The 25,157-nt window shown below is 35.3% G+C and overlaps 1 protein-coding gene across 9 annotated transcripts in view; it reads right to left on the bottom strand.

Annotated features, from left to right (window-relative positions):
* Positions 1–24,527, bottom strand: part of LOC6040059 (allatotropins) — a 57,774-nt gene extending 33,247 nt beyond the window's left edge. Inside the window, exons 1-2 of one of the 9 annotated variants that reach the window (XM_038252285.1) lie at positions 24,377–24,527; positions 16,978–17,273 (exon numbers count right to left, since the gene is read on the bottom strand). In XM_038252285.1, coding sequence (XP_038108213.1) covers positions 16,978–16,983 — 6 coding nt within the window. In that variant the 5' untranslated portion in view covers positions 16,984–17,273; positions 24,377–24,527. Of the gene's footprint in view, positions 1–16,977; positions 17,274–24,226 lie in introns of all 9 variants that reach the window. The other 8 variants (XM_038252288.1, XM_038252284.1, XM_001849478.2 and 5 more) reach the window with 8 other exon arrangements.
* Between the last annotated feature and the right edge of the window lie 630 nt (positions 24,528–25,157).

Raw genomic sequence — 25,157 nt, 5'->3', positions numbered from 1 at the left:
ATTTTGCCTTCCTCACTGAGGTAAAAGCTCGAAGACCCACCTTCATGTATACATATCGACTCAGAATCGAAAACTGTGTATCTTTGTGTGTATGTGTGTGTGTATGTATGTATGTGATCAAAATTCTCACTGAGTTTTCTCAGCACTGGCTGAACCGATTTTGACCAAACCAGTTGCAATCGACTTGGTATAGGGTCCCTTACATCGCTATTAAATTCTTTGATGTTTCGATAACTAGTTCAAAAGTTATGTTTAAAAATGTGTTTTCACATATATCCGGATCTCATTTTTATGCATGTAAACGATGTCCGGATCCATCACCCGACCCATCGTTGGTTAGATAATCGAGAGACCTTTCCAACGAGTCCTAAACATTGAAGATCTGGCAACCCTGTCTCGAGTTATGACCACTTAAGTTATATCTGTGTACTTATTTTTCTGGATCTTAAAAAATAGCTGAAATATGTGTCCAAACCACTCATATTACCCATTGTTGGTAAAAAGTGAGGAAGGCATCAACCACATAGGTGGATTAAGTTAATTTTTGTCTTAAGTTTGTTCTAGGAAACACACCGTGAAAACCACTTTCAAGCTTTAAATTTGAAAATTAATATATCGCAAACAAGGTGATTTTGAAAGCTTCAAGGCATGAGAAACAAGTAGGCTAACAGATACCAACAATAATTCATATGTGCCAAGATATCACAATCCCGTGTGCAAAGTCAGTCCTTGAACCAAACCACTAAACTCACAAAGCTGCCGGCAAATTTTTGGCCAGGTTGTGCCACTAGAAAACCCTTCGGTACATATCCGTGTGGCGAACTTTGTGCGCGTGGCCTGGCAACGCATAATTGGAGAAAAATGAAAGGCTAATCGTTGGCGCCGGATGAAGGGTTCCTCATACTCGAAACAAGATACGGCTCTCGTGAGGTTTGCGATCCGGATGTTGCCGAATTGTTTGGTCGAGTGGAAAGAAGGTTAGGATTGTCCAGCAGCCTACACCACTTAGCTGCAGTTGCACTAACCTATGGGATATGTGTATAACTGCTTCCGGAAGTCTGATTAGGCGTATTGCATTGCTTCCGGTACTGAATATACCATCGACATTCCTGGGTGGATTGGTTCTATACAATGTGTGTAGGACAGTTTAACAGTTTAGAAGCCAGTCATTAAATAGAATCGGAGTGATTACCATACGTTTATTCTCTTTGCATTAGGTTTGTTACTGAGCAATTCTCTACGAAGTCGGTCTTTTTTCTTCAATTTTAATTTTTGTATTTTTTATCCGACTGAAACTTTTTTGGTGCCTTCGGTATGCCCAAAGAAGCCATTTTGCATCATTAGTTTGTCCATATAATTTTCCATACAAATTTAGCAGCTCTCCATACAAAAATGATTTATGAAAATTCAAAAATCTGTATCTTTTGATGGAATTTTTTGATCGATTGGTGTCTTCAGCAAAATTGTAGGTATGAATACGGACTACACTGGAAAAAAATGTTACACGGTAAAAAAATTTTTGGTGATTTTTTTATTTAACTTTTTATCACTAAAACTTGATTTGCAAAAAAAAACTACTTTTAATTTTTTTTATTTTTTGATATGTTTTAGAGGACATAAAATGCCAACTTTTCAGAAATTTCCAGGTTGTGTAAAAAATCATTGACCGAGTTATGAATTTTTTAATCAATACTTTACAATGTTAAAATATGAATCATTTGTGAAATTTTCCGATCTTTTCGAAACAAATATTTTCAAAATTTTCAAATCAAGACTAACATTTTAAAAGGGCGTAATACTGAATGTTTGGCCTTTTTGAAATATTAGTCATGATTTGAAAATTTTGAAAATATTGTTTTCGAAAACATCGGAAAATTTCACAAAAGATTCATATTTTAACATTGAAAATCGGACCATTAGTTGCTGAGATATCGACATTGAAAAATGGTGGGCTGTTTGGGTGAGACTTAGAAAACATCAATTTTCCTGTTTTTAAACCTTTGCATTGCAATCTCTCAGCAACTAAAGGTCGTATCAACAAAGTCCAAAGAAGCAAAATATAGAGAATTTTCTCAGCTTTTCAAAAATATTTTTTTCAAAAGTGGGCAAACATGTGCACTAATTTAAAAAAATGAAAAACTTCGACTACTTTCAAAAAAGTCACCTAAAAATAGATTTAACTTAAAAATGGTGCACTTTATCAAAATTTCACTAAAGTACTTTTTGATTGCAAATTTGATTTTACATCGAAAAATTAAGTTGAAAAATTATTGCGACCAAAATTTCGATTTTTTGAAAAAAAATCAGTATTGATTAAAAAATTCATAACTGGGTCAATGATTTTTTGCAGAACCTGGAAATGTCTGAAAAGTTTGCATTTTATGTTCTTTAAAACATATCAAAAAATAAAAATAATTAAAAATAGTTTTTTTTGCAAATCAAGTTTTGTGATAAAAAGTTAATTAAAAAAATCACCAAAATTTTTTTTACCGTGCAACATTTTTTTCCAGTGTAGTCCGTATTCATACCTACAACTTTGCCGAAGACACCAAATTGATCAAAAAATTGCTTGAAAAGATACAGATTTTTGAATTTTCATACATCATTTTTGTATGGACTGCTGCCAAATTTGTATGGAAAATTATATGGACAAACTAATGATGCAAAATGGCTTCTTTGGGCATACCGAAGGCACCAAAAAAGTTTCAGTCGGATTAAAAAATACAAAAAAAATCGAATGACCGAAATCCTAGAGAACTGCTCTACTGTAAAACACGTGCATCATGAGCTTTTGAGTTAATGATGTAATTTTGTACAGATCTCCATGCTACGCTTTGTCACCTTTACAGATTTCAAATCTGAAAATTTGTTTATTATTTGCAGATTTGTTGCTATTCAAAATTGTTTTTATTTCTTAAATTAATATTGTAAATATTCTCCACAGTTTTATTAACTTTTCGGGATTATTTTTCATGGATTTGTAGGTTGCGAAAAGGGCTTTTCAGAAAAAATAGGTATAAACTTAATTTATCAAAGGCTTTACTTCTATATTTACTTATTTCTTATTTATTTGTTTAAAAGTTCATTGTCTTGTTTTGAAATTTTAAACTCTCACAGTTTTAATTTTTTTTTGTGTCATTTTTAACAAAGCTTGAAATTGCACATGGAGAAAAATACTTTTTGTAGACAGTATACCCAATAGACAACCTGGAAAGGACTCGAACTAATAACACTGACCTACAAAAATTGACAAAAATGACTGCGCATGCTCAACTCGAGCTGGAGCATGATGTTTGGGGTCCCCAGAAACACGTGCACTTTGTTCGATTGAATTCATTTTATTTACCGAAATAACAATTTTACAATTTGTGTGAATAACTGGTTCATAGAGATTTGGTGTTCCTTGCAACTATTTCCTATTCAATAACCGTTTGGTAACAGAAGGTTCTTCAAATGCAATTAAACAAAACCTAGGGAAAATTTTACCAAAAAACCTAGAGAGATCGATGTGCACTTTGAATTTTTCTAAAATAGTTTGTCTGGGTCGAATGGTTTTTCTCCAATGGAGAATTAAGGCGGTTCGGCTCTGTTGCATACAATCCAAAAATTGCTTGCAATATGTAGGCCACGTCGGTAAAATGTTTGGCGAGGATAGACATTTCAACGCCGAACGTCAGCAAGACTTGTGTCATTAAATCTGTGCGATGAAATATTTCCAGAAAATCCACCAAAACAATGGTACTCCGGATTCAGCCTTATATATTCGGTTTAGTTCGTCTAATTTTCATATAAAATAGTACTTAAAAATGAGGTTAATCCATTTAAGAACTCATCAAAAACTTTTATTTTTTTTGTATTAGGATAATATGTCAATCTATAAGAACAGACAGTTTTCGGTTCCATTTGGGCCCCCAAACAACCCCTCCAAATTTGGGAGCAATTCGTTTTGAACCGGCAATTTTAACCCATATGGAAATTTGAAAACCCTTTTTTTAATTTGCATTTTTAACTAAATTTAAAAAAATAGCACGTAAAAGTGTAGACCAAAATGTCCTGTACAACTTTCCCATCAAAATAAGAATGGATTAAGATTGAATGAAAGTTATATGTGTTTCCAAAACTGCCAGTTTTTGGGTAGATGATTCAAAATCTTAGTTTTTAACGCAATAAGGAACCAACCTAGACATGAATCGCTTTGCAGAAAGCCGGTTCAAAAAGAAATCGCTTCCAAATTTGGGGTTTCGTTTGTAACTATTTTCCTTCAGTAGATTTACTCGATTTTTTTAGCACCCACAAACTCTGTTTCCAACTTTGAAATAATCAGCTGTTGAAAGGTAGTCCACATCTCAGCTTAGGATAGTAACTTCACACAAGTAATGCTAAAACACGAAATAAATGAAATGAAATGAAATATTATCAAAATACAAAATAGAATTAAAAGTTATTGTTAAGTTGTAAAAAGAGATTTGGGTAATTCTCTACCAACTCACACGAAATCGGGAAAAGTTGCCCCGACCCCTCTTCGATTTGCGTGAAACTTTGTCCTAAGGGGTAACTTTGTCTGATCACGAATCGGTCCGTTTTTGATATCTCGTGACGGAGGGCGGTACGACTTCCATTTTGAACATGTGAAAAAAGGTGTTTTTCAATAATTTGCAGCTGACGGTGATGAGATGATTTGGTGTCAAAGGGACTTTTGTGTAAATTAGACGCCCGATTTGATGGCGTACTCAGAATTCCAAATAAACGTATTTTCATCGAAAAAAACACTAAAAAAGTTTTAAAAATTCTCCCATTTTCCGTTACTTGACTGTAAAAATGTTTGGAACATGTCATTTATGGGAAATTTAATGTACTTTTCGAATCTACATTGTCCCAGAAGGGTCATTTTTCATTTAGAACAAAATTTTTCATTTAAAATTTCGTTTTTCTAACTTTGCAGGGTTATTTTTTAGAGTGTAACAATGTTCTACAAAGTTTAAAGCAGACATTACAAAAATTTTGATATATAGACATAGGGTTTTGCTCATAAACATCACGAGTTATCGCGATTTTACGAAAAAAGTTTTAAAAGTTACTTTTGCGTTTCTCTTTGTTTCGTCGTCCGTGTCTGTCGCGGTGACCATGAATAGCCATGATCATGACGACCAACTTTTCAAAACTTTTTTCGTAAATGCGATAACTCGTGATGTTTATGAGCAAACCCTTATGTCTATATATCAAAATTTTGTAATGTCTGCTCTCTTTTGACACTCTGCCCTGAGACAGAAAACACGAATGACCTTCTGGGCATTCGAGAGGCATTAAATTTCCCATTAGCATGTTCCAAAACAGTAAGAAATGGAGAATTTAAAACAGTGTTTTCGATGAAAATACGTTATTGGAATTCAAATCGCCATCAGGCGTCTTACACAAATCCTTGACTGAAATTATCTCATCACCGAGCTGCAAATTCGAAAACACCTCATGTTCAAATGGAGTCTGCCCTCCGTCACAATATCAAACGGACCTCAGGAGTCGTGATCGGGACAAAGTTACCTTAGGTTTCACACAAAATCAGAATTAACTGTGTTGGTAAGGATTCCATTTAGAAGATATTCTAAAAATTAACCTCATTTTTGAATTACTGCTATTATTAAAAAAAGACCACTTAAATCAAAGATATAAGACTGAATCTGGTACTAATTTGGGGGGGGGGGTGTTTGGGGTTCCACATGGAACCGCAAAAGGCTGTTCTGATTGAATTAGTTCATTTTAAATATTCTCATACAATTTCAAGCCACCAATATACATGTACCTCACTTTCTTTTAAATTTTTCAAACTATCAGAGAGATGAAGCCATGCAGATAAACCTAATAGAAATCCGTATGTTTCAGGATACTCCATGACTACAAATATAATTAATCAACTTCCAAACAGTATCACTGCTACAATCGAAGTGCGCAGCAATTGTAAACATTCTGATGTCTAATCATGCGACAAATCATTCAGAGCCGAAGAACGCTCCGGTGAGCAAAAATGTGACTGTAAGCTATATCTCTACCTTCTTACGTATCTGCATATTTCAGCATATTTCTTCGTTTTACCCACCACAATCGAGACTTCATAAACAATATTGTTCTACGTTTGTTGATTATTTTCCCCTCTAACGGACTAAAACCCTTCTCGCACAATCCTCAAATCACCTGAGTCGACAGAAAAAACGCATCTCGCAATGGCAATGACTGGAGGACATGCTCCCCGCTTCCCTCTGGAAAGTTCCGTCGGGACGACTCTACATCCGGAAGGACGAAACCCGCTGTGTGTGTGAGTATCTGAAATCATCAGACAGCGCCGCAACACTGAACGATTTGCTCTCTACAGAGTGAAACATCAACTCTCTGTTCAACATAACCTACAGTATGTAAAAAAAGTATTTACACCCCTTGGGCACTATGTACATATTGTGATGAAACATCTAAACAATTTAATGTTGACAGAAACCTAGTACTACGTTTTGTTCAGAAACTCATGCCAGACATTTTGCTACAAAAAACTCATGAAAAGATGATTTCTATAAAAAGTTATATAACAAATACTATTACGAAACTAAAAAAGGTGCAAAAAAAGTTTGTACACCTTTCGAAAAATTAACATAAATAATGTTATTTGTTGACAAACCACCATAAATCCAGTCTCCCAACTTCAAATAGGCATCCTTGACTGATTAAAAAAATTTGGATTGAATATAAAGTTTACTAACTACTTAGTATAAAAGTTTATATAACTCTGGAAATTCTATATAAAACTTATCTAAACTTAATTTTGCAAACTTTTAATTCAACTAAATGTCAATATATTACCATAGAATTGCTAAATAAACATTTTGGAGTGGGTATAACACCGTTTGGGGGTATTTGTATCGATAGAATAGATTTTCGTTGGAATTTCGTACCAACCCGGAATTACGTCGTCGGAAAATCCGCCAGCATCGAACCGGTCCACAATTCTTAAGTCAACCTATGTGGCATCGGAAAGGGCATAAAATTTCCGATCTTTTGATACCCATACATCTAGGTTTTCTATAAAACCCACGATTTTAAATACCTAGGTAAAAACGTTGTTATGGTTTTGTTTGAGCAATCTGCCAAAAATGTATGGAATTTCGTAATTTTTGTTCTCGTGGATCAAACTTACTTTTTGCCCAGGTATTTAAAGACGTGGGTTTTATAGAAAACCTAGATGTATGGGTATCAAAGATCGGAAATTTTATGCCCTTTCCGATGCCACATAGGTTGACTTAAGAATTGTGGACCGGTTCGGATGCCGGCGGATTTTCCGACGACGTAATTCGGGTTGTACGAAATTCCAACGAAAATCTATTCTATCGATACAAATACACAAAACGGTGTTATACCCACTCCAAAATGTTTATTTAGCAATTCTATGGTAATATATTGACATTTAGTTGAATTAAAAGTTTGCAAAATTAAGTTTAGATAAGTTTTATATAGAATTTCAGAGTTATATAAACTTTTATACTAAGTAGTTAGTAAATTTTATATTCAATCCAAATTATTTTAATCAGTCAAGGATGCCTATTTGGAGTTGAGAGACTGGATTTATGGTGATTTGTCAACAAATAACATTATTTATGATAATTTTTCGAAAGGTGTACAAACAAACTTTTATTTTCGTAATAGTATTTGTTATATAACTTTTATAGAAATCATCTTTTCATGAGCTGTTTGTAGCAAAATGTTTGGCATGAGTTTCTGAACAAAACGTAGTACTAGGTTCCTGTCAAACTTTAAATTTTTTACATGTTTCATCACAAAATGTGCATAGTGCTCAAGGGGTGTAAATACTTTTTTTACATACTGTAGAAAGAAAAAAAAAATCGAGGAAAAAAAGGTCTAAAAGGGGAGAAACGAACGCGACACGCGGAAGGATGGATGTCGTGCTTTTATTTTTGAACCTCAACCTCAACGTAGGCAACGAACTCATTATTGTGAAACACATTGTGGAATGTTTGAGGTTATGATGGCTGGTTTGAATGAACAACATGAACAACGTGTCGAACCTATCTGGCCAAGGTTCATAATTTGTTATCCTTAAGGTGGTGCGATTTTTCTTGCGGTAGTCACGTTTATCCCAGCTAATACCAGCAATTAATCCAACTCTTTGTCTTCATTTATACTGACGAGTGATGGCTCGAATGTTCTTGGAAGTTGAAATGTATTACCTGGGTTTTGACATTTATTCTAGGAAATTTGGTGTTTGTGTATGTGTGGTTTATATTTTCTTCAAGATTAGGTTAGAATCCAAATACACTCAAACCCCGAAGGTTTGATACCAACTGTTGTCAAACGAACGGGGTCACATTTTATTTTGACACCCTTTCTACACGGAGTTGACACACACACAATCAAACGTTTGTTTTGATAGTGTGCATGAGCGTCGTGTAAAAACAACCTCCGGAGGTTGTGTGTAAGAATACTCGACCTTCGCCGATTTGAACCAAACTTGAAGGATACGTTCATCTATCGATATTCCACTTTTCCCTTTATTTTTGGCACTGTCCTCTTTTTTGACCATTCTCTAAAAAGAATGGAAATATAGCTTTTTATAGCTTTTTAAAATAATAAAACACTTCTTGTACATTAATTTTGAAAAATCATAAATTTTGACAGACAGTTTAGTGGTTATACACAAACTCGACAATCACAAATCAGACGCCGATTCTATTATCCAAAATGAAATTCGGATAATCTTAGTCAGGTTATCAAGTAGTTCGGATAATCGAATCTGAACTGAATACAACAAACATGTAATTTATTCTTGTTTAAACTGACAGCTAATAAGGAATATTTTATTTTTCTTCGAATAGATTCAAAATTTAAATTGATCAGCCATTATAAATCACCAAATCTACTCTTACTCAGAAAATTATCCAACTGACAAAGGCAATAAAACACTTTTTATTACAATTTGGATAAATTATCCGAAAACGCAATTATTCGTTTTACTATCGATTTATTCTGGGTGATTAAAGATCTATTTCCAAGTTCTAAATCTAGGAATGATTTCTAGACATCAAAGTTTTAATAGTATCATGTGTCTATTAATTAAATTCTACCCAGTGAGCTTTCCTCTCGAGCAAACTTTGCTAGCCAACAAGGAGAATACTTGAAAGGCTTTGCTTCTTCACCATAATTTCAACCAGATTTGCTAGCAAACGTTTGAATCGTGGAACGAGCCTTTCGTGCTAGAATAGAAAATGATTCTTTAATTTTAAAGCAATCTGTCAAAATGTGTCAAATTTGGTTCGATTCCAGCAGCCTTCTCGTTGATAGATCACACGTTCTGTGACGTATCACCCTCAAATTTGCTCATCAAATAAGAGGCCTTCAAATTCAAGTCTACATGTCCGGTGGTTTATATCCCAGTGTGCCAAAGCCAGTCAACGGAACAGGCCTGTGAGGCAAAAAGAATGCTAATGGAGATGATTTATCGTTTGAGGGTTTTCCCGATGTCTACCGCTCTACAAAAGGACCCAAGGAAAAGTCACGAGGAACTGCAAGGGGAAGGCGACGTGTAATTAATATCGGGTAATTTTGCCCTGAACTGCATCATTCAAAAGAACCTCATCATGCCTTCGAATCCTGCAAGATTGTTGTACAGATCTTACGACCGGATGCTGGCACGGCGACGTGGGTGGAATCTGTTGCATAAAAGCAGTTTGTTCTTCCGACGGCTTTGTTGTTTGGAGCGAAAAAAACTGAAAATTCATCAAGTAACAAGAAGGTGTTATAGGAAGAATGCTCAGGTGAGATAGAAAAAAGTTAAAAGATGCGATAAAAAAAAATATATTCAAATCACACCCCCGCCCTCTTTAATTCTAATCTTAAAAATCAGGGGCTATAAAAGACAAAATTCCAATGGAAAAAGACTTGCAATCATCGTAAAATGGTTTAACACGCGTTTTTCTAACTCGTTTAAAATGTTTCGATGTTCAGTTACCGATTTTGTGACAACTAACTGTACGAGTATGTAGTGTACTTTAAGACTTTTTGTTTATTGAAATGTTGAAACCATGGCATGCATTTTAGAACTTATTTGAAACATATTTGCAATGGCCTAACAGAACTAAAATCAAACCAATAACGTCATCAAACATGGAGGAAACGTTGAATTATCGGAAACAGAAAATCAAAGTTTGGTTTACATTTTCCATCCATAAATTTATTAGCACCGTCCTGTGTCTTTTGTCGATGCACATAATAAAATATTAATTATCAAATGCCTCCTAGTATGTTATTAAGTATTTTGTTTTGTTCGAACTAAATTTATTTATCACAGATAATGAAGAGGATTATTCAGAACCAAATAGTTCAAATCGATTCATTTTTTTTCTCTCTTTATTACAGTCGATTTTGCGAAGCTTAATCCCCTGTTTTTTTTTTTTTTTTGCTTTTAGGAATGTTTTAGTAAACTAAGAATGCCGTTCAAAATAGTTATGCTACTTTGCAAATCAACTTTCGTTTTATAGTCAAATGAAGCATGATTACTTTTTTGGAAACTAGGAGGACAAAATGTAACGTCATGATTCGAAATCCGGACACTTAGAACCATATTATTTTTGTTATAGCTGGCAAAAAATCATGTAATAAGTTGGAAATGTAGAAATACCATCAGGATTTAGTATAAATAGTCAGTTTTAAGAGAATGCATACAAAATATGTCTTTTCTAACAATTTTTCATCAGAATTTGAAAATTAAAATGCCTTGTTGTGCTTCGAATCCCGGACACTGTTAAAAGCTGATTCGAAATCCGGACACTTTTGCTTCGAATTCCGGACACTCGTTTTTGCTTATGAATCGCACAAATTTGGACGGAAATGTTAGTGAATGGCATTCTTTAGGTCTCAAATAAGCTGTTAACATCGAAACAATCGATAGTTTATATAAAAATGGCTAGAATTTAAGACAATCAAAAACATAAATTTCTGCTTTGCCTTCCCGGTGCTTCGGACGCCTATGAAATATTTCCGTTGAAATGTTTCACATTTTTGGTAAACTTATAATTTTAATTTATTTAATTGTTTTGGCATTAACTACAGCGTTCAAACAAACTGTAAATGATACTTGACGTTATAATTCGTCAAATAACACAGTTTGGACATTCACAATGTAAACTTATATCCAAACAATTGATAAAACAAGTTGAAGTGTCCGGGTTTCGAAGCGTCCGGGAATTCGAATCATGACGTTATTCGAATATAAAATGCAATGAAAAAAGACGCTGAAAATTGCCCAATGAAAGCAATTTCAACAAAATGAATTGGGGAAATTTCATAACAACCACCATGCGTCTCCATAGAAATATTATGGAGACGCACGATGTTAAAGTTTCGAGCAGCGCCCTGATTTGCCTTCCTCACTGAGGTAAGGCTATAATCCTGCTCTAAAATTGAACTTTGTATAAAAACGTCGTAGACCCGTGTATGTGTGTGTGTATGTATGTATGTGACCAACAAACTAGCTCATGTTTCTCGGCACTGGCTGAACCGATTTGACCCGAACCTGTTGCATTCGACTTGGTTTAGGGTCCCATAGATCGAGTTTTATACAGATTGAAGTTTCGATAAGTAGTTCAAAAGTTATGTATAAAAATGTGTTTTCACATATATCCGGATCTCACTTAAATGTATGTAAACTATGTCCGGGTCCATCATCCGACCCATCGTTGGTTAGGTTATCAAATGACCTTTCCAACGAGTTCAAAACATTGAAGATCTGGCAACCCTGTCTCGAGTTATGAACACTTTAGTGATATTTATGTACTTTTTGGATGCCGGATCTCACTTAAATGTATGTAAACTATGTCCGGATCCATCATCCGACCCATCCTTGGTTAGGTTATCAAAAGACCTTTCCAACGAATCCAAAACATTGAAGATCTGGCAACCCTGTCCCGAGATATGTCCACTTAAGTGATATTTATGTACTTTTTGGATGCCGGATCTCACTTAAATGTATGTAAACTATGTCCGGATCCACCATCCAACCCATCCTTGGTTAGGTTATCAAAAGACCTTTCCAACGAGCTCAAAACATTGAAGATCTGGCAACCCTGTCTCGAGATATCCCGACTTAAGTGATATTGTTGTACTTTTTGGAAGCCGGATCTCACTTAAATGTATGAAAACTATGTCCGGATCCACCATCCGACCCATCGTTGGTTAGGTTATCAAAAGAACTTTTCAACGAATCCAAAACATTGAAGATCTAGCAACCCTGTCCCGAGATATGTCCACTTAAGTGGTATCTATGTACTTTTTGGATGCTGGATCTCACTTAAATGTATGTAAACTATGTCCGGATCCACCATCCGACCCATCGTTGGTTAGGTTATCAAATGACCTTTCCAACGAGTTCAAAACATTGAAGATCTGGCAACCCTGTCTCGAGATATCCCGACTTAAGTAATATTGATGTACTTTTTGGAAGCCGGATCTCACTTAAATGTATGTAAACTATGTCCGGATCCACCATCCGACCCATCGTTGGTTAGGTTATCAAAAGACCTTTCCAACGAGTCCAAAACATTGATGATCTGGCAACCCTGTCTCGAGATATGCCCACTTAAGTGATATTGATGTACTTTTTGGAAGCCGGATCTCACTTAAATGTATGTAAACTATGTCCGGATCCACCATCCGACCCATCGTTGGTTAGGTTATCAAAAGACCTTTCCAACGAGTTCAAAACATTGAAGATCTGGCAACCCTGTCTCGAGATATCCCGACTTAAGTGATATTGATGTAGTTTTTGGAAGCCGGATCTCACTTAAATGTATGTAAACTATGTCCGGATCCACCATCCGACCCATCGTTGGTTAGGTTATCAAAGACCTTTCCAACGAATCCAAAACATTGAAGATCTGGCAACCCTGTACCGAGATATGTCCACTTAAGTGATATTTATGTACTTTTTGGATGCCGGATCTCACTTAAATGTATGTAAACTATGTCCGGATCCACCATCCGACCCATCGTTGATTAGGTTATCAAAAGACCTTTTCAACGAGTCCAAAACATTAAAGATCTGGCAACCCTGTTTCGAGATATGCCAACTTAAGTGACATTTATGAACTTTTTTGAAGCCGGATCTCATTTAAATATATGTAAACTATGTCCGAATCCACCATCCAACCCATCGTTGGTTAGGTTATCAAAGACCTTTCCAACGAATCCAAAACATTGATGATCTGGCAATCCTGTCTCGAGGTATGGCCACTTAAGTGATATTCATGTACTTTTTTATTCCGGATATTAAAAATAGATTAAATTTTTGTACAATTCTATCATATCAGCCATTGTTGGTAATAAGTGAGGAAGGCTCCAACCACATAGGTGGATTAAGTTAGTTTTTTATTTTTGTTTCATAAGGGCGTAGCAAATATTTCTTTCAAGTTTGTGATAATTTAATCAAGGGGCAAAAAGATTATTTTTTTTATAAAACTTCAAAAATTTCAATGGAAATATTTGTCCAATCCACGAAAAACAATTTAAAATGCATTTTTTACGTTGACTACCAATAACACTGACCAACAAAAATTGACCAAAGTGACTGCGCAGGTTCAACTTGAGAGCAAACATGAACTTTGGGGAACCCAGAATTTTTCAAAAATATTTATAAAAGGCCGGTTGGTTTTTCTCCAAAGTTTGTATGGAGAATTAAGGCGGTGCGTCGTTCTTACACACACAGAAAATAGAATCATGGTAATATTACATCTGGGAAGGGGTACATCTTTTATGTCAGAAAAAAGGTGTAATTTTTCTGGAAATGTGTAATTTTTCCTTTTTTCTGGTGTAATGTCACTTTTTCAGTCTAAATTGAGGTAAAATTACATCTTAAAATAGGTAATATTCAACCTTCCAAATTTACATTATTTTTTACTGTGTACAATCCAAAAATAGCAAGCAACACAGTAAAAAATAGTGTAAATTTGGAAGGTTGAAAATTACCTCTTTTAAGTAGAGAGCCTGGAGCTTGTTAGAGAACGGACATCTCAAACCAAAAGTACCAATCGAAGCACGAGAACTGTCAAACGGAGGTACCAATCGAGCATAAGACAAAGGATTTTGCTCGATTGGTACCTCCGTTTGACAGTTCTCGTGCTTCGATTGGTACTTTTGGTTTGAGATGTCCGTTCTCTAATAAGCTCCAGGCTCTCTACTTTTAAGATGTAATTTTACCTCAATTAAGACTGAAAAAGTGACATTACACTAGAAAAGAAGAAAAATTACACATTTTTAGAGGTAAAAATACACATTTTTTCTGACATAAAAGATGTACCACTTCCCAGATGTAATATTACCATTATTTTTTTCTGTGAATATGCGGGAGTAACGAACAGCACAATTCTCTATACAAACTTAAGAGAAAAACCATTCGGCTCAGACAAACTATTTTTGCACGTGTTTCTGAGGACCCCAAAGTTCATGTTTTCCCTCGAGTTGAGCCTGCGCAGAAATGTTGTTGGTCGGTGTTATTAGAAGCCATCAATAAACTACGTGGACACTTGAGAGGGGAGAGTTTGGCGATTGTCCACACTTCGCACAAAAAGTTTTTTTCTGCAAGGACATTACACATGGGGGAAGGATAATTAAAAAAAATCAACGAGGTTTATGATAGGTTCCAATGAGCAGAACTGCAATTTTTTGTGGAAATATGTCAAAATTTGTTTTGGGACGGTGTATAGTTTATGGACTTGTCCTTATTGTGTACATTCTGAAGAACAATACTAATGTGAACCTTTGTGACGAATAAAGATCTGACGCTGAAGAAGAGAGTCATCCAGCCACCGTCCTAGACGGTTGGTCTGAAGTGTGCAAGCTATTGTTTTATTTTTGCTGTTATCCGTTGGTCATCTGGTAACCTGCAATCAATCAACACAACGTAGGGGAAATATACCCATTTTAATCACTCTAAGCTGTTCGACCAATTCTCATCACTTTTTCCATTATCCGCTATAAAATCAACATTTTCAGATGTATCAACAATGGAGAGTTGCTTTCTCACTTTTATTTGAGCTATTTATTACTTTGGAACAGTCAAATACACTTTATGAAAGCTGTAATCCATGATCAAAGTGCTGATAGGCCGATAATAGAAATTGGCTGAGAAAGGGCATAGTTCCCCTACTATGAGTCCTACTTCTTTGCGCGATCAATTTGTTTTTGACAATTAAAGTGTGAAACTACTTTCTTTACCTGCCATCTTGAAAGACGATACATTCCGAGATACATTGTCCTTTTCAACTTGTCAATTTTCACACTTATATCGAAAAGTAATACTTTTCGATTCTCTTTCGGAGTTTGACACTTATCGTGAAGCGGGGAAACAAACGTTTCACTGAAAAAATCCAATTCAAAAATATGTTTGTGAAAAATGTTGCATTTAACTCGTTGTAACACTTGATTGCTAATCCTCGTTGGAGAAACACTATCATTTTTGAACTAATATTCGTCAATTTTCCAGGAAAACAGCACGGCCGAAAACAAAAATGCTCGAATCGGGCTCAAAACTAGACCAACGCCGAGTTAGGGTGGTCCAAAAATTGCCATTTTCGTCGATTTTCGCAAAAAACACATTTAAAAAAAATCATTACTCCGCGCCATTCCAACCGATTTCAGCTGTTTTGGACGCAAATGAAAGGTGATTAGTTGGGGATTGAATAATTTGAGGATCGAAAAAAAACAGCTAAACATTTGAAAAAGGCGTATGAAAACATAAAATAGTGTTATGACCGTATCTGGACCAAAAAGCCTATGTATGAAAAAATATTTATATCAAAATTCTCGGTAAATTTTACGGAACATACTCAAAAATGGGTGGAATTCATTAACAGGATTCCGAGATATGATTTTCTGAAGATAAAAACTGGGTTTTCCGGCAAGCCTCGCGCAAAAACGGAAAAATATGAAAACGAGACAAAAAACAACTTTTTTACTTGAATTTTGATAACTTTTTTTAGTGTTAACATTTTCGTACCATCATCATTGGACATTGGGTCTGGGGGGTGAGATTGAGTCATATAAAAATGCTGAAATTTATTTGACCCAATTTCACCCCTCAGACCCAACGTCACCCCTGATGACGGTAATTGAAAGATGCAAATTTTGGTTCCCAAAAACGCCGTATAATGCAGTTTACAGCATTTTTCATGTAAATGTGAAAACAATGTCTTGTTATTTAAATATTCATGTTTTTTAGTTCATTTTCAGTGTTCCATTTTTTGCATTTATCAAGTAAAAAAATTTTTTTTTGAAAAAATATGTTATATTGGAATCATTGCTTTGCTTGTTATTATTCTTTTAGATTTTTAAATGTAACAAGTAGTGATCTTTTAAAATCTTTCAACTAATGTACATATAACAACGTGGTTCGGTTTGAGAAATGCATTTTGCGTATGCGTTTAATCAAAAGTATGGAAGTCTAAAAATAACAAAAGTCAAATTGATTTTTCCCATACAAGTTTATTGACAAATGACAGAGGTTCTCTTTATTTTGCCCTTAAAATGTTGATTTTTTGTAGTTATTTAAAAATCTCAAGGTCCGAGGAATAAAAAAAGAGAAAAAGTAATGTTATTTTTGAATGATCCCATTCCTAACACTTTTTTATTTAAAATTGTTTTGAAACTTTATGGATTTTTTACGATTGGCATGAATTCTCAATCATAAATCGTGACTGTTTGTTTTCGTAAAATTCAATCGTTACATAAATCGAAAAAATCTGGCAATTAAATCTCTTCACCGTGCACTCTCTATCCAGATTCAACAAATATCTCGTACTTTATTACTCCTATCTTGTCCCGCCGGAATCGAAACCACGTGGTGACCGCATCGTTGTGTTCCATCGTTGACCACATTTCAAACTCCCAAGAATCTCAATAAATCAGCTGGTTTTCCCCCAAAAACCTACATACCTTCATTGCTGAATGCTGCTTCTCCTGGGATCGGAAACGGTAAATTCGTCAGTCAGTTTATCACGATGCACTCTTCTTTCCCGGTGGCAAATTTATTACAGCTCCGCCCGCTTTTTTCCTTCGCCTACACAGGACTCAAAGTCCTTTTCCGACACACACACCTACAGAATCACACCGGTTGCCTCTTTTTTGTTAGGCAGCTCGATTACAACAAATTCTGACGGCTTGTTATTTTCAGTTTTTTTTTTTCAAATATATTCATAGACTTTCTGCGTCATAAATTCACCCACTTGCTGCTAGAATATATTCGTATACATGAGAATTAGTGTTTGTGTGTTAGCAAGTGTGAAGGGCTTTTCTATTGTTCTGCGCACACCCACACACTCTCCGACAGTCAAGTGGCAAGATTTAAGTGGATCTGTTTGTATGGGCAACCCACTTGAGCTAACCTGGCAGCACGGCTTTCCTTTTTTTTAGGTTGAACAACAACCAAAAGCAGCCAGTAAAAAGCTCAACGCTTTTCCGATGCTTTTGTGAGAGATGGGAGAAATGCAACAGCACTTTTAATGTTCTGAAAGGGAAGTGCCTGCTGCCTGGTGAAACAATAGAAGTCAAGAGGAAGGCCGCCTTTTTGCGTCCGAATTTGATGCAAAAATGCTTCACTGTCCAACGCCCTCTCTCGCGTGTGTGCATAATTTTTCGACGAGCACGGTGTGTTTTCTAAGAATTGTCATACTTTACAAATAAAAATGCAAAGAATTTTTCAGGTTAATTTTTCTAGACCCTCTCCGATTTCAATGAAACTTTGTAGACATGTTATCCTAGGCATATATAAGCCATTTTTGTGTATATGAAGCCAGTTACACTCGATAATGACATTTGAGAAGGGCGTTTGTATTTTAAATATTTTTGTATTTCGTAATCTAAATATTGCTGTATCTCGAAGCCATCGTATCAAAAAGTGGTCAAAGACAAACTTGTAGGGAATTTGACGGGCTTTCCGAAAAAAATACACTGAAAGAAAAAAACACTCCACTTTTATGAGATTTTTGGATTTGGTGGTGAGCCCATTAGGTTTTTGAAAATTTTGACGTTTAGAGCACTTTTCAAAAAGCAGTTTCAGTAAATGATGTTTTGTATTTTTTTAGGTGAGTTGCTCCATCCTGCATTTTTCGTGAGTCTTTTTGTTACATCTTAGGCTATTTTCACAAAAATTTTGAACGAAAAAAAATCGTGGGCTCACCTTCAAATTTGACTTTTATACTTAAAAATTAAAAAATCACATTAAAGTTAAGTGTTTTTTTTTTGTTTCAGTGTATTTTTTTTTTCGGAAAGCCCGTCAAATTTCCTACAAGTTTGTCTTTGACTTTGACTTTGACTTTTTGATACGATGCAACGGCTGCGAGCTACAGCCATATTTAAATTATGAAATCCAAAAAATATTTAAAACACTTACGCCCTTCTCAAATGTCATTATCGAGTGTAACTGGCTCCATATACACAAAAATGGCTTATATATGCCTAGGATAACATTGCCTATATTGTCCCGGAAATTCCCGAATGTGAAAATATTCAAATCTGATAATTCGGATTTTGTTGTGGAAATGAAAGATACTTATTAATCCATAAGAATGTTGAAACTTTCTGCCGAGCTACCGTGGCCGTGAGGTTACGGGTTTCACCTTGTAAGCGGAGGGTGATGGGTTCGATTCCTGTCTTCAAAGAGTAAATCTACTCACTGGGAACACTGACCGTTAGGGGATGGGTTTCGACTAGCGGCATGCTGGATTTCTAATCTAGAAATCGTGAGTTCGACCGGGATGATGAAGTAAAAAAAAATTATGTTTTCTATTTAATTCTCATTTTAAGAATACTTGCTGATAAATTTACGTAAATTTATGATTTTATACTTCATTAAGTAATATTATATCTAATTATTTTTCATTAAACTCAACTTTGATTTCAAAATGTTTAGATTTTTTGATTGATTTCGGTTGAAACAGAATCAGAACAAAACAATAAGTACACCGATTTCCAAATGTGTTGCTCTAAAATCTCCTGTTTGTATTCAGACTGTAGTCCTGTTTTTCCTCAGTTGGCAGTAGTGACTCAAAGATAATTTGTAAAATATGTTCTATATGAGTAAAAACTTTTTAGACATGTTATCCTAGGCCTATATAAGCCATTTTTGTGTATATGGAACCAATTGTACTCAAAAATTACATTTGAGAAGGGCGTAACGTATTTTAATATTTTTGTATTCTGTAATTTAAAAATTACTGCATTTGGAAGCCGTTGCATCGTATCAAAAAGTGGTCAATGACAAATGTGTAGGAAATTGGACGGGCTTTCTGAAAAAAATACACTAAAAGAAAAATACACGCCAATTTTGTGAGAATTTTCAATTTTTAAGTTTAAAAGTTAAATTTTAAGGTGATGTCAAGATTTTTTTTTCGTTCAAAATTTTTGTGAAAATAACCTAAACTGTTACAAAAAGACTCACGAAAAATGCAGGATGTTATGTCCCTCCTTAAAAAATACAAAATCATTTATTAAAACTGATTTTTTGAAAGAGGTCTAAACGTAAAATTTTTCAAAAAAACAGATAGTGAGAGTCGATTTCTCAGAAAATTTTACATAAAATTCTCCATTTTGACCATTGTCCTATGTCCAATCCTTGTGAGAATACACAGGTTTTAAAAATAAAAATGTTGAAAAAAAGTTTTTTTTGTGGTTTTTGGCGATTTTTATATGACAGACTAGATTTTTCAGTCTCGTAAATATTTTTACCGGAAAGCTCGTCCAATTTCCTATAAGTTTGCTTTCGACAGCGTTCAATTGGGTGTATGGGCTCGCAGATATAAGTTTTATTTTTGCTCATATGTTAAACATGAAATTCTTAACATATCTAACATTTTACATTGGCTGGTATCATTTAATTTGATTTCGCTTCTTGTTTTTTAGAGAAACTCTTTTCTAGTTGTAGGACATTTCAGATAAAAAAGCTTCAGAAAAAAGGCGTTATAATTTTTTATTAAAAAAAAATGATTTTGTAAAATATCAAACATAATGGTGCGAAATTCAAAAATTCATTATTAGATGCAATATCAAATTTGTGATCGAAAAGTTGGGCCAGTTTCATGTGCTAGGCCTTTTTTGGTTGAAATTTTCGAAAAAAAAATATTTTTAAAAATTTTTAGATTGGATTTCTGGTTGCTGGGATATTACTTCTTAACAAGGTTGAAAAAAACTATACTAGCGAATGACGATTGCTAAATTAAAGGTTCTCTGAGTATGCTTTAATCTCGATTTTCCTGACTGCCACTTGATCGCTGGGTGTGGTAGAGACGAATAAAAATTGAAATGATTGGGTTTAGTAGTCAGCTTGCTACGATCCAACTAATATTTTCCCTATTTACCATCAGCAGTCATGAGTTGTTACAATAAGAAGAGTTTGAAAAAAAGTGGAAGTTGTCAGCTGCGGTGTTATAAATTCTGTAACATTCGTAATATTTCGAGTCTTTTCGCATTCTTTAGCAAAATTGTTCCTCTGGAACACGAGCTATGAGCTTTTGAGGTTTTTCCAAAATGCAAAAATCGTTAGGTGCTCAAAACTGGCAAAAACCAAAACAGGTCCTGTCGCAACCAATCAATCTCATATTTATGATTCGGGCTCAGTACACCTGGGGAATCATGCCCTGAAATGCCCACAAGATAGACCCATTTTGTTACATCCTATTCTACAGTTCAAAGGCTTTGGAAAATTTTACTTTGGATTATCGAATCACGAAAAAAAAAACATTTTTTTTCGCTGTCTTATTTTTGATTGTTGAGATTAGGTATAACCTCTAAACTAGTGATTTAGATTTTTTAAATCAACATCAACAATTCAAACTTTTCTTGAATTGGGTCGCAGAACTCAAATTCGATGTAAAATTAAGAAAATATAAAAACATATTTTTTTCGGATAATCGAGTCTGGACTGAATTATAATATACTCATTGTGATTTTTTCGCCTATATCAATAAAAATTGTATCGAAATTTTAAAATTATGCTTCACATTTAAAAATAACTATCATTAGTGTTTAAAACTTTAAAAAAGTTTTGGGTTGGTAAAAAAATGTTTTTAATCAAAAAGACCAAAAAAATGCAAAAGTATAAATTTCTAATTTTGTAAATAGCAAAAAACTGAACATTTTTCGAGAATTAAAACCTTTAAAGGGCATATAACTTGTAAACGATTCATATTATCAATAAAATGTTATGTCATTTTATCAATTTCCAGATTAGCACAGTCCTAAACTCAGCACAAATGATGACACTAATTCAGTTGTTTTGTAATCATTAGTTTTCAAAAAATGTGAGATTTGACAAAAACTAAAATGTTGGCAAAAAAACTATTTTCAAAAATTCAAAAGATTTTTAAATCGACTCAAACATGCTAGAAAAAATTTTAAACTCAGGATAATACATTTTAAATTGATTTCAGCTGATTGTACTTAAATTTCCATTGACATTTTGAAGTTTTTTGAAAAAATATTTTTTATGCTTCCTGATTTTTCGAGCCAACTTTAAAGGGGGAAGACAAAAACTTTAAATAAGATTTGTACCAGCCTTACTTTTTAACCAATAAAAGGCCGATTTATCGTGTTTTATCTGTTTCAGTTTTAAATCCAAAACGCTGTAACTTTATTTATTTTCAACAAATCTGCTCAAAATTTTCAGGGTATGTTTTCCTTTAAGATTAGAGTTGTCAGTAAATTGGATTCGAATACCAGATTGTTCTAGATTTATAGCACGATTATGTCTTGAATCATTCCTTTGTGGACCACCAATCAGTGAGGTACTCCTGGATATTAGCTCCTGAAAAGTGCTTTAAAAAGTGCAAAAATGCCTCACGGCAAGAAAAAGAGGCGGTCCTCACCAGCAGGATCGGCAGATTTGAAGAAGCTAAAGAATGCCGAAGCGCTACCTGCAAAGCCAGGCAGTTTGAGCAAGGACGCTCAAAATTCGTCTGGAAACCAGTTCGCTACCCTCCCTGTGGACGTGAGCGAGAAGGAAGAATTTGAACGACGGGAAAAGTTGCCACCCATTTTTGTGAAAACATCGTCATCGGATTCGGTGCGAAAGTGGCTGACTGGATTTATCAAATCTGGTGCTTTACGAGCTTCCATTCGCTTGTGTGCTGATGGACTCAAAATTCTGCTACCTACCAGAAAGGATTACAACTACGTTCGGGATTTCCTGAACAACACAAAGATTGAATACTACAGCCATGACGATCCAGGTAAACGCCCCATGAAACAGGTCCTCCGAGGCCTGTACGACATGGATGTGAGTGTGCTGAAAGAAGAGCTCAAAACTCTGAAGTTGAACGTGATCGAAGTCTTCAAGATGACGAGACACAACAAGGACATCAAGTATCGTGATCAACTGTACCTGGTTCATCTCGAGAAAGGATCGACAACGCCGTCTGAGCTGAAGGCAGTTCGGGCGATTTTCAACATCATCGTGACTTGGGAACGTTATCGTCCAGTGCACCGTGACGTGACACAGTGTTCGAACTGTTTGCAGTTTGGGCATGGTGGAAGGAACTGTTTCATCAAGAGTCGTTGTGCAACTTGCGGAGGTGAGCACAATACTCAAGCTTGCAACACAATCAACGAGATCATCGAAGCCAAATGCTTCAATTGTGGCGGCGACCATTCTACCAAGAATCGAAGCTGCCCAAAACGTGCTGAGTTTGTGAAAATTCGGCAGCAAGCGACGACGAGGCACCAACCAAATCGTCGCAAAACACCACCAACTTTCACGGACGTGGATTTTCCTGCTTTGGCGTCACCTGGAGCGGGATCTGTTCGAGTGGCTCCAAATCTGCAGCCATTGCCGTTGAATCAGCGGCAAAAAGTTGCTGAGAATACAACACCTCCTGGATTCAGTCAGCAACCGAGGGAAAACCAACCAACATCAACGGGTGAAGGCAGTAGTGACCTGTTTTCACCACAAGAACTTTTGAACATTTTCATCGAGATGACAACAACTCTGCGTGGGTGCAAAACTCGCCAGGATCAAGTAAGAACCCTTGGAGCATTCATCTTAAAATACAGTTCGTAGTTTACTCGTTCTAATGATTTTGAATAATCCAAAAAAAAAAAAAGAATTTTCATTTTAGTTTTAAGTTAGGATTAGTTGTTTAAGTGATTTTTTTTTCTTTTTTACCCAAATGTATTCGATTCAATGCAAAAATGTAAAACAATTTGAAGTAAATAAATGAATGTGAATAGTTAATAATAAAACGAAAAATACAACAAAGATGAAGAGCATTAGGCCATACCACTTAAAATGTAAATGAAATGTAATTATTATAAGAAAGTTCAATAAAGACATATTTAATTTAAAAAAATTTAAAATTATGTCTTGAAATAAAAAAGATCATCATTCGCATGAAACGGTTAACTATAAAAAATGTGAATTTTTATAACGTTTCTACACAAAAATACTTGATATTTAAATGTACGTATTAGAGTGTAACAAAAATGACTTTTTGGCGGGCATTCAAGGGTTTGTTCCAGTGGGCATACTAAGCCTAAATCCAAAATATGAGCTTAATTGGACGTAACAGGAGCTGGCGCTCCGCCTTTCAATTTTAAATGGGATTTAACCCGTAAAAAAAGATTTTTTCAAAAATGTCACTTTTTGAGGCATTTTGGCCACTGAAGCGTTTATTTTCAACATCATTGACGTGTAGGCCAGATCCTTGCGCATCTTTTGGTATATATAACATTGAAATTTGGAGCACCCTGGAGCTCGGTACAGGCCTTCAAAGTTTGGCATTTTTTCGAAAAATCGGTCCCGGCAAAAAAGATATGCGTCGCGCCTCGCGACGCCCTAGACGCCATTTGACGGTTTAAATAACGCACAAAAGCAAAAAAATAGAATTTTGTTTAAAAGATCTTTTCGAAAAACACTCTAAATTTGTATAAATTTTTTTTTTATTTTTAGAATATTAAAAAAGGCAATTTTTCCGAAAAGTGACGACATCCAAAAGGTTAACTTTAACTATGAGACGAATTTCGAATATCCAAAAAGAACACACATACAAGACTCACTTACTGATGTGACAAAGCTGAAATGCACTACTCTTACTATGCCCACTTCCTCAAAACACACCGTGACTAATTCTAAAGAGTGGAATTTGAAATTATTCCTAGCTTATTTTTTTTGCATCCGTTTATTCAAATTATCCACCTGACTTTCAGCCACGTGCCCCAGAAAAGCATCAAGTGCAACAGTTCCACAAACACACACAACCACACACAAATCCACACCAAGTCACTGCCTTCACTATACCACTATGAGGATCACTTCTTGTTCACTGAACCACCTTCGTCCTGCTACCTTCTGTATCCTTGGGGTTACCAGCAAGAAGTGCTGGCCACCAAACAAGATCAGTTCCTTTTATTCACTTTCTTGCCTCGTCGTCATCGGCGGCGGCGGCGTCGTTGTCGCGCTCGTCGGCGTCGTTCTCATCGTGCCGTCATTTCGTCCTGCCAGATGACGATGACGAGTCACGGTGGAAAGCACGACGATGTCTTCATTCGCTGGAGACGGTGGTCGTCGACTCTGTTGCTTCATCGCAAGAATGATGGTTCTGAACGTTGCTGACGATGATGCTGTTGCCTTCGGCTGTTGCTGCTGCTGCTTGGAACACATACTCACCTACGAGCAGATGCTGGGGACAAGATGATTCCCCTGTTGGTCTACGAAGCAGGAAAGGGGGTGGGCTGAATAAATGAACAAGTGGGCAATTCATCTTCAAGTGTGTTTGTTCATGTTTGTGGCGGTAAATGTAGGTTGTACGAGACAAAAACAATTATTGTTACCCAATGAAATTTATTTACGCTAGTTCCATTGTAAACATAGAAAAAGTTGACCCCACAAAAATGACATTTTTAAAACATTGGCAAAGTCACATAAAACAAATGAAACTTCCAACCCTAAAATTTTCTTACATTAAATAAGTTCTTATTTCCTATGCTTTTTAAACATCCAAAATTGGTTAAAAAAAACATATTTTAAGCGAATATTTAGATCGAAGCCCGCCTAGAGGCAAAAAGTTAGATCTTAGATCAGAGGTGCTCAAAGTTTTTGGAGGCCGGGCCAAATTTAAAGCTAAATC

This window comes from Culex quinquefasciatus, chromosome 2, assembly GCF_015732765.1.
Source record: "Culex quinquefasciatus strain JHB chromosome 2, VPISU_Cqui_1.0_pri_paternal, whole genome shotgun sequence".
NCBI lineage: Eukaryota > Metazoa > Arthropoda > Insecta > Diptera > Culicidae > Culex > Culex quinquefasciatus.
The sequence above is the reverse complement of the archived record's forward strand: the minus strand, read 5'-3'. Positions and strand labels throughout refer to the sequence as shown.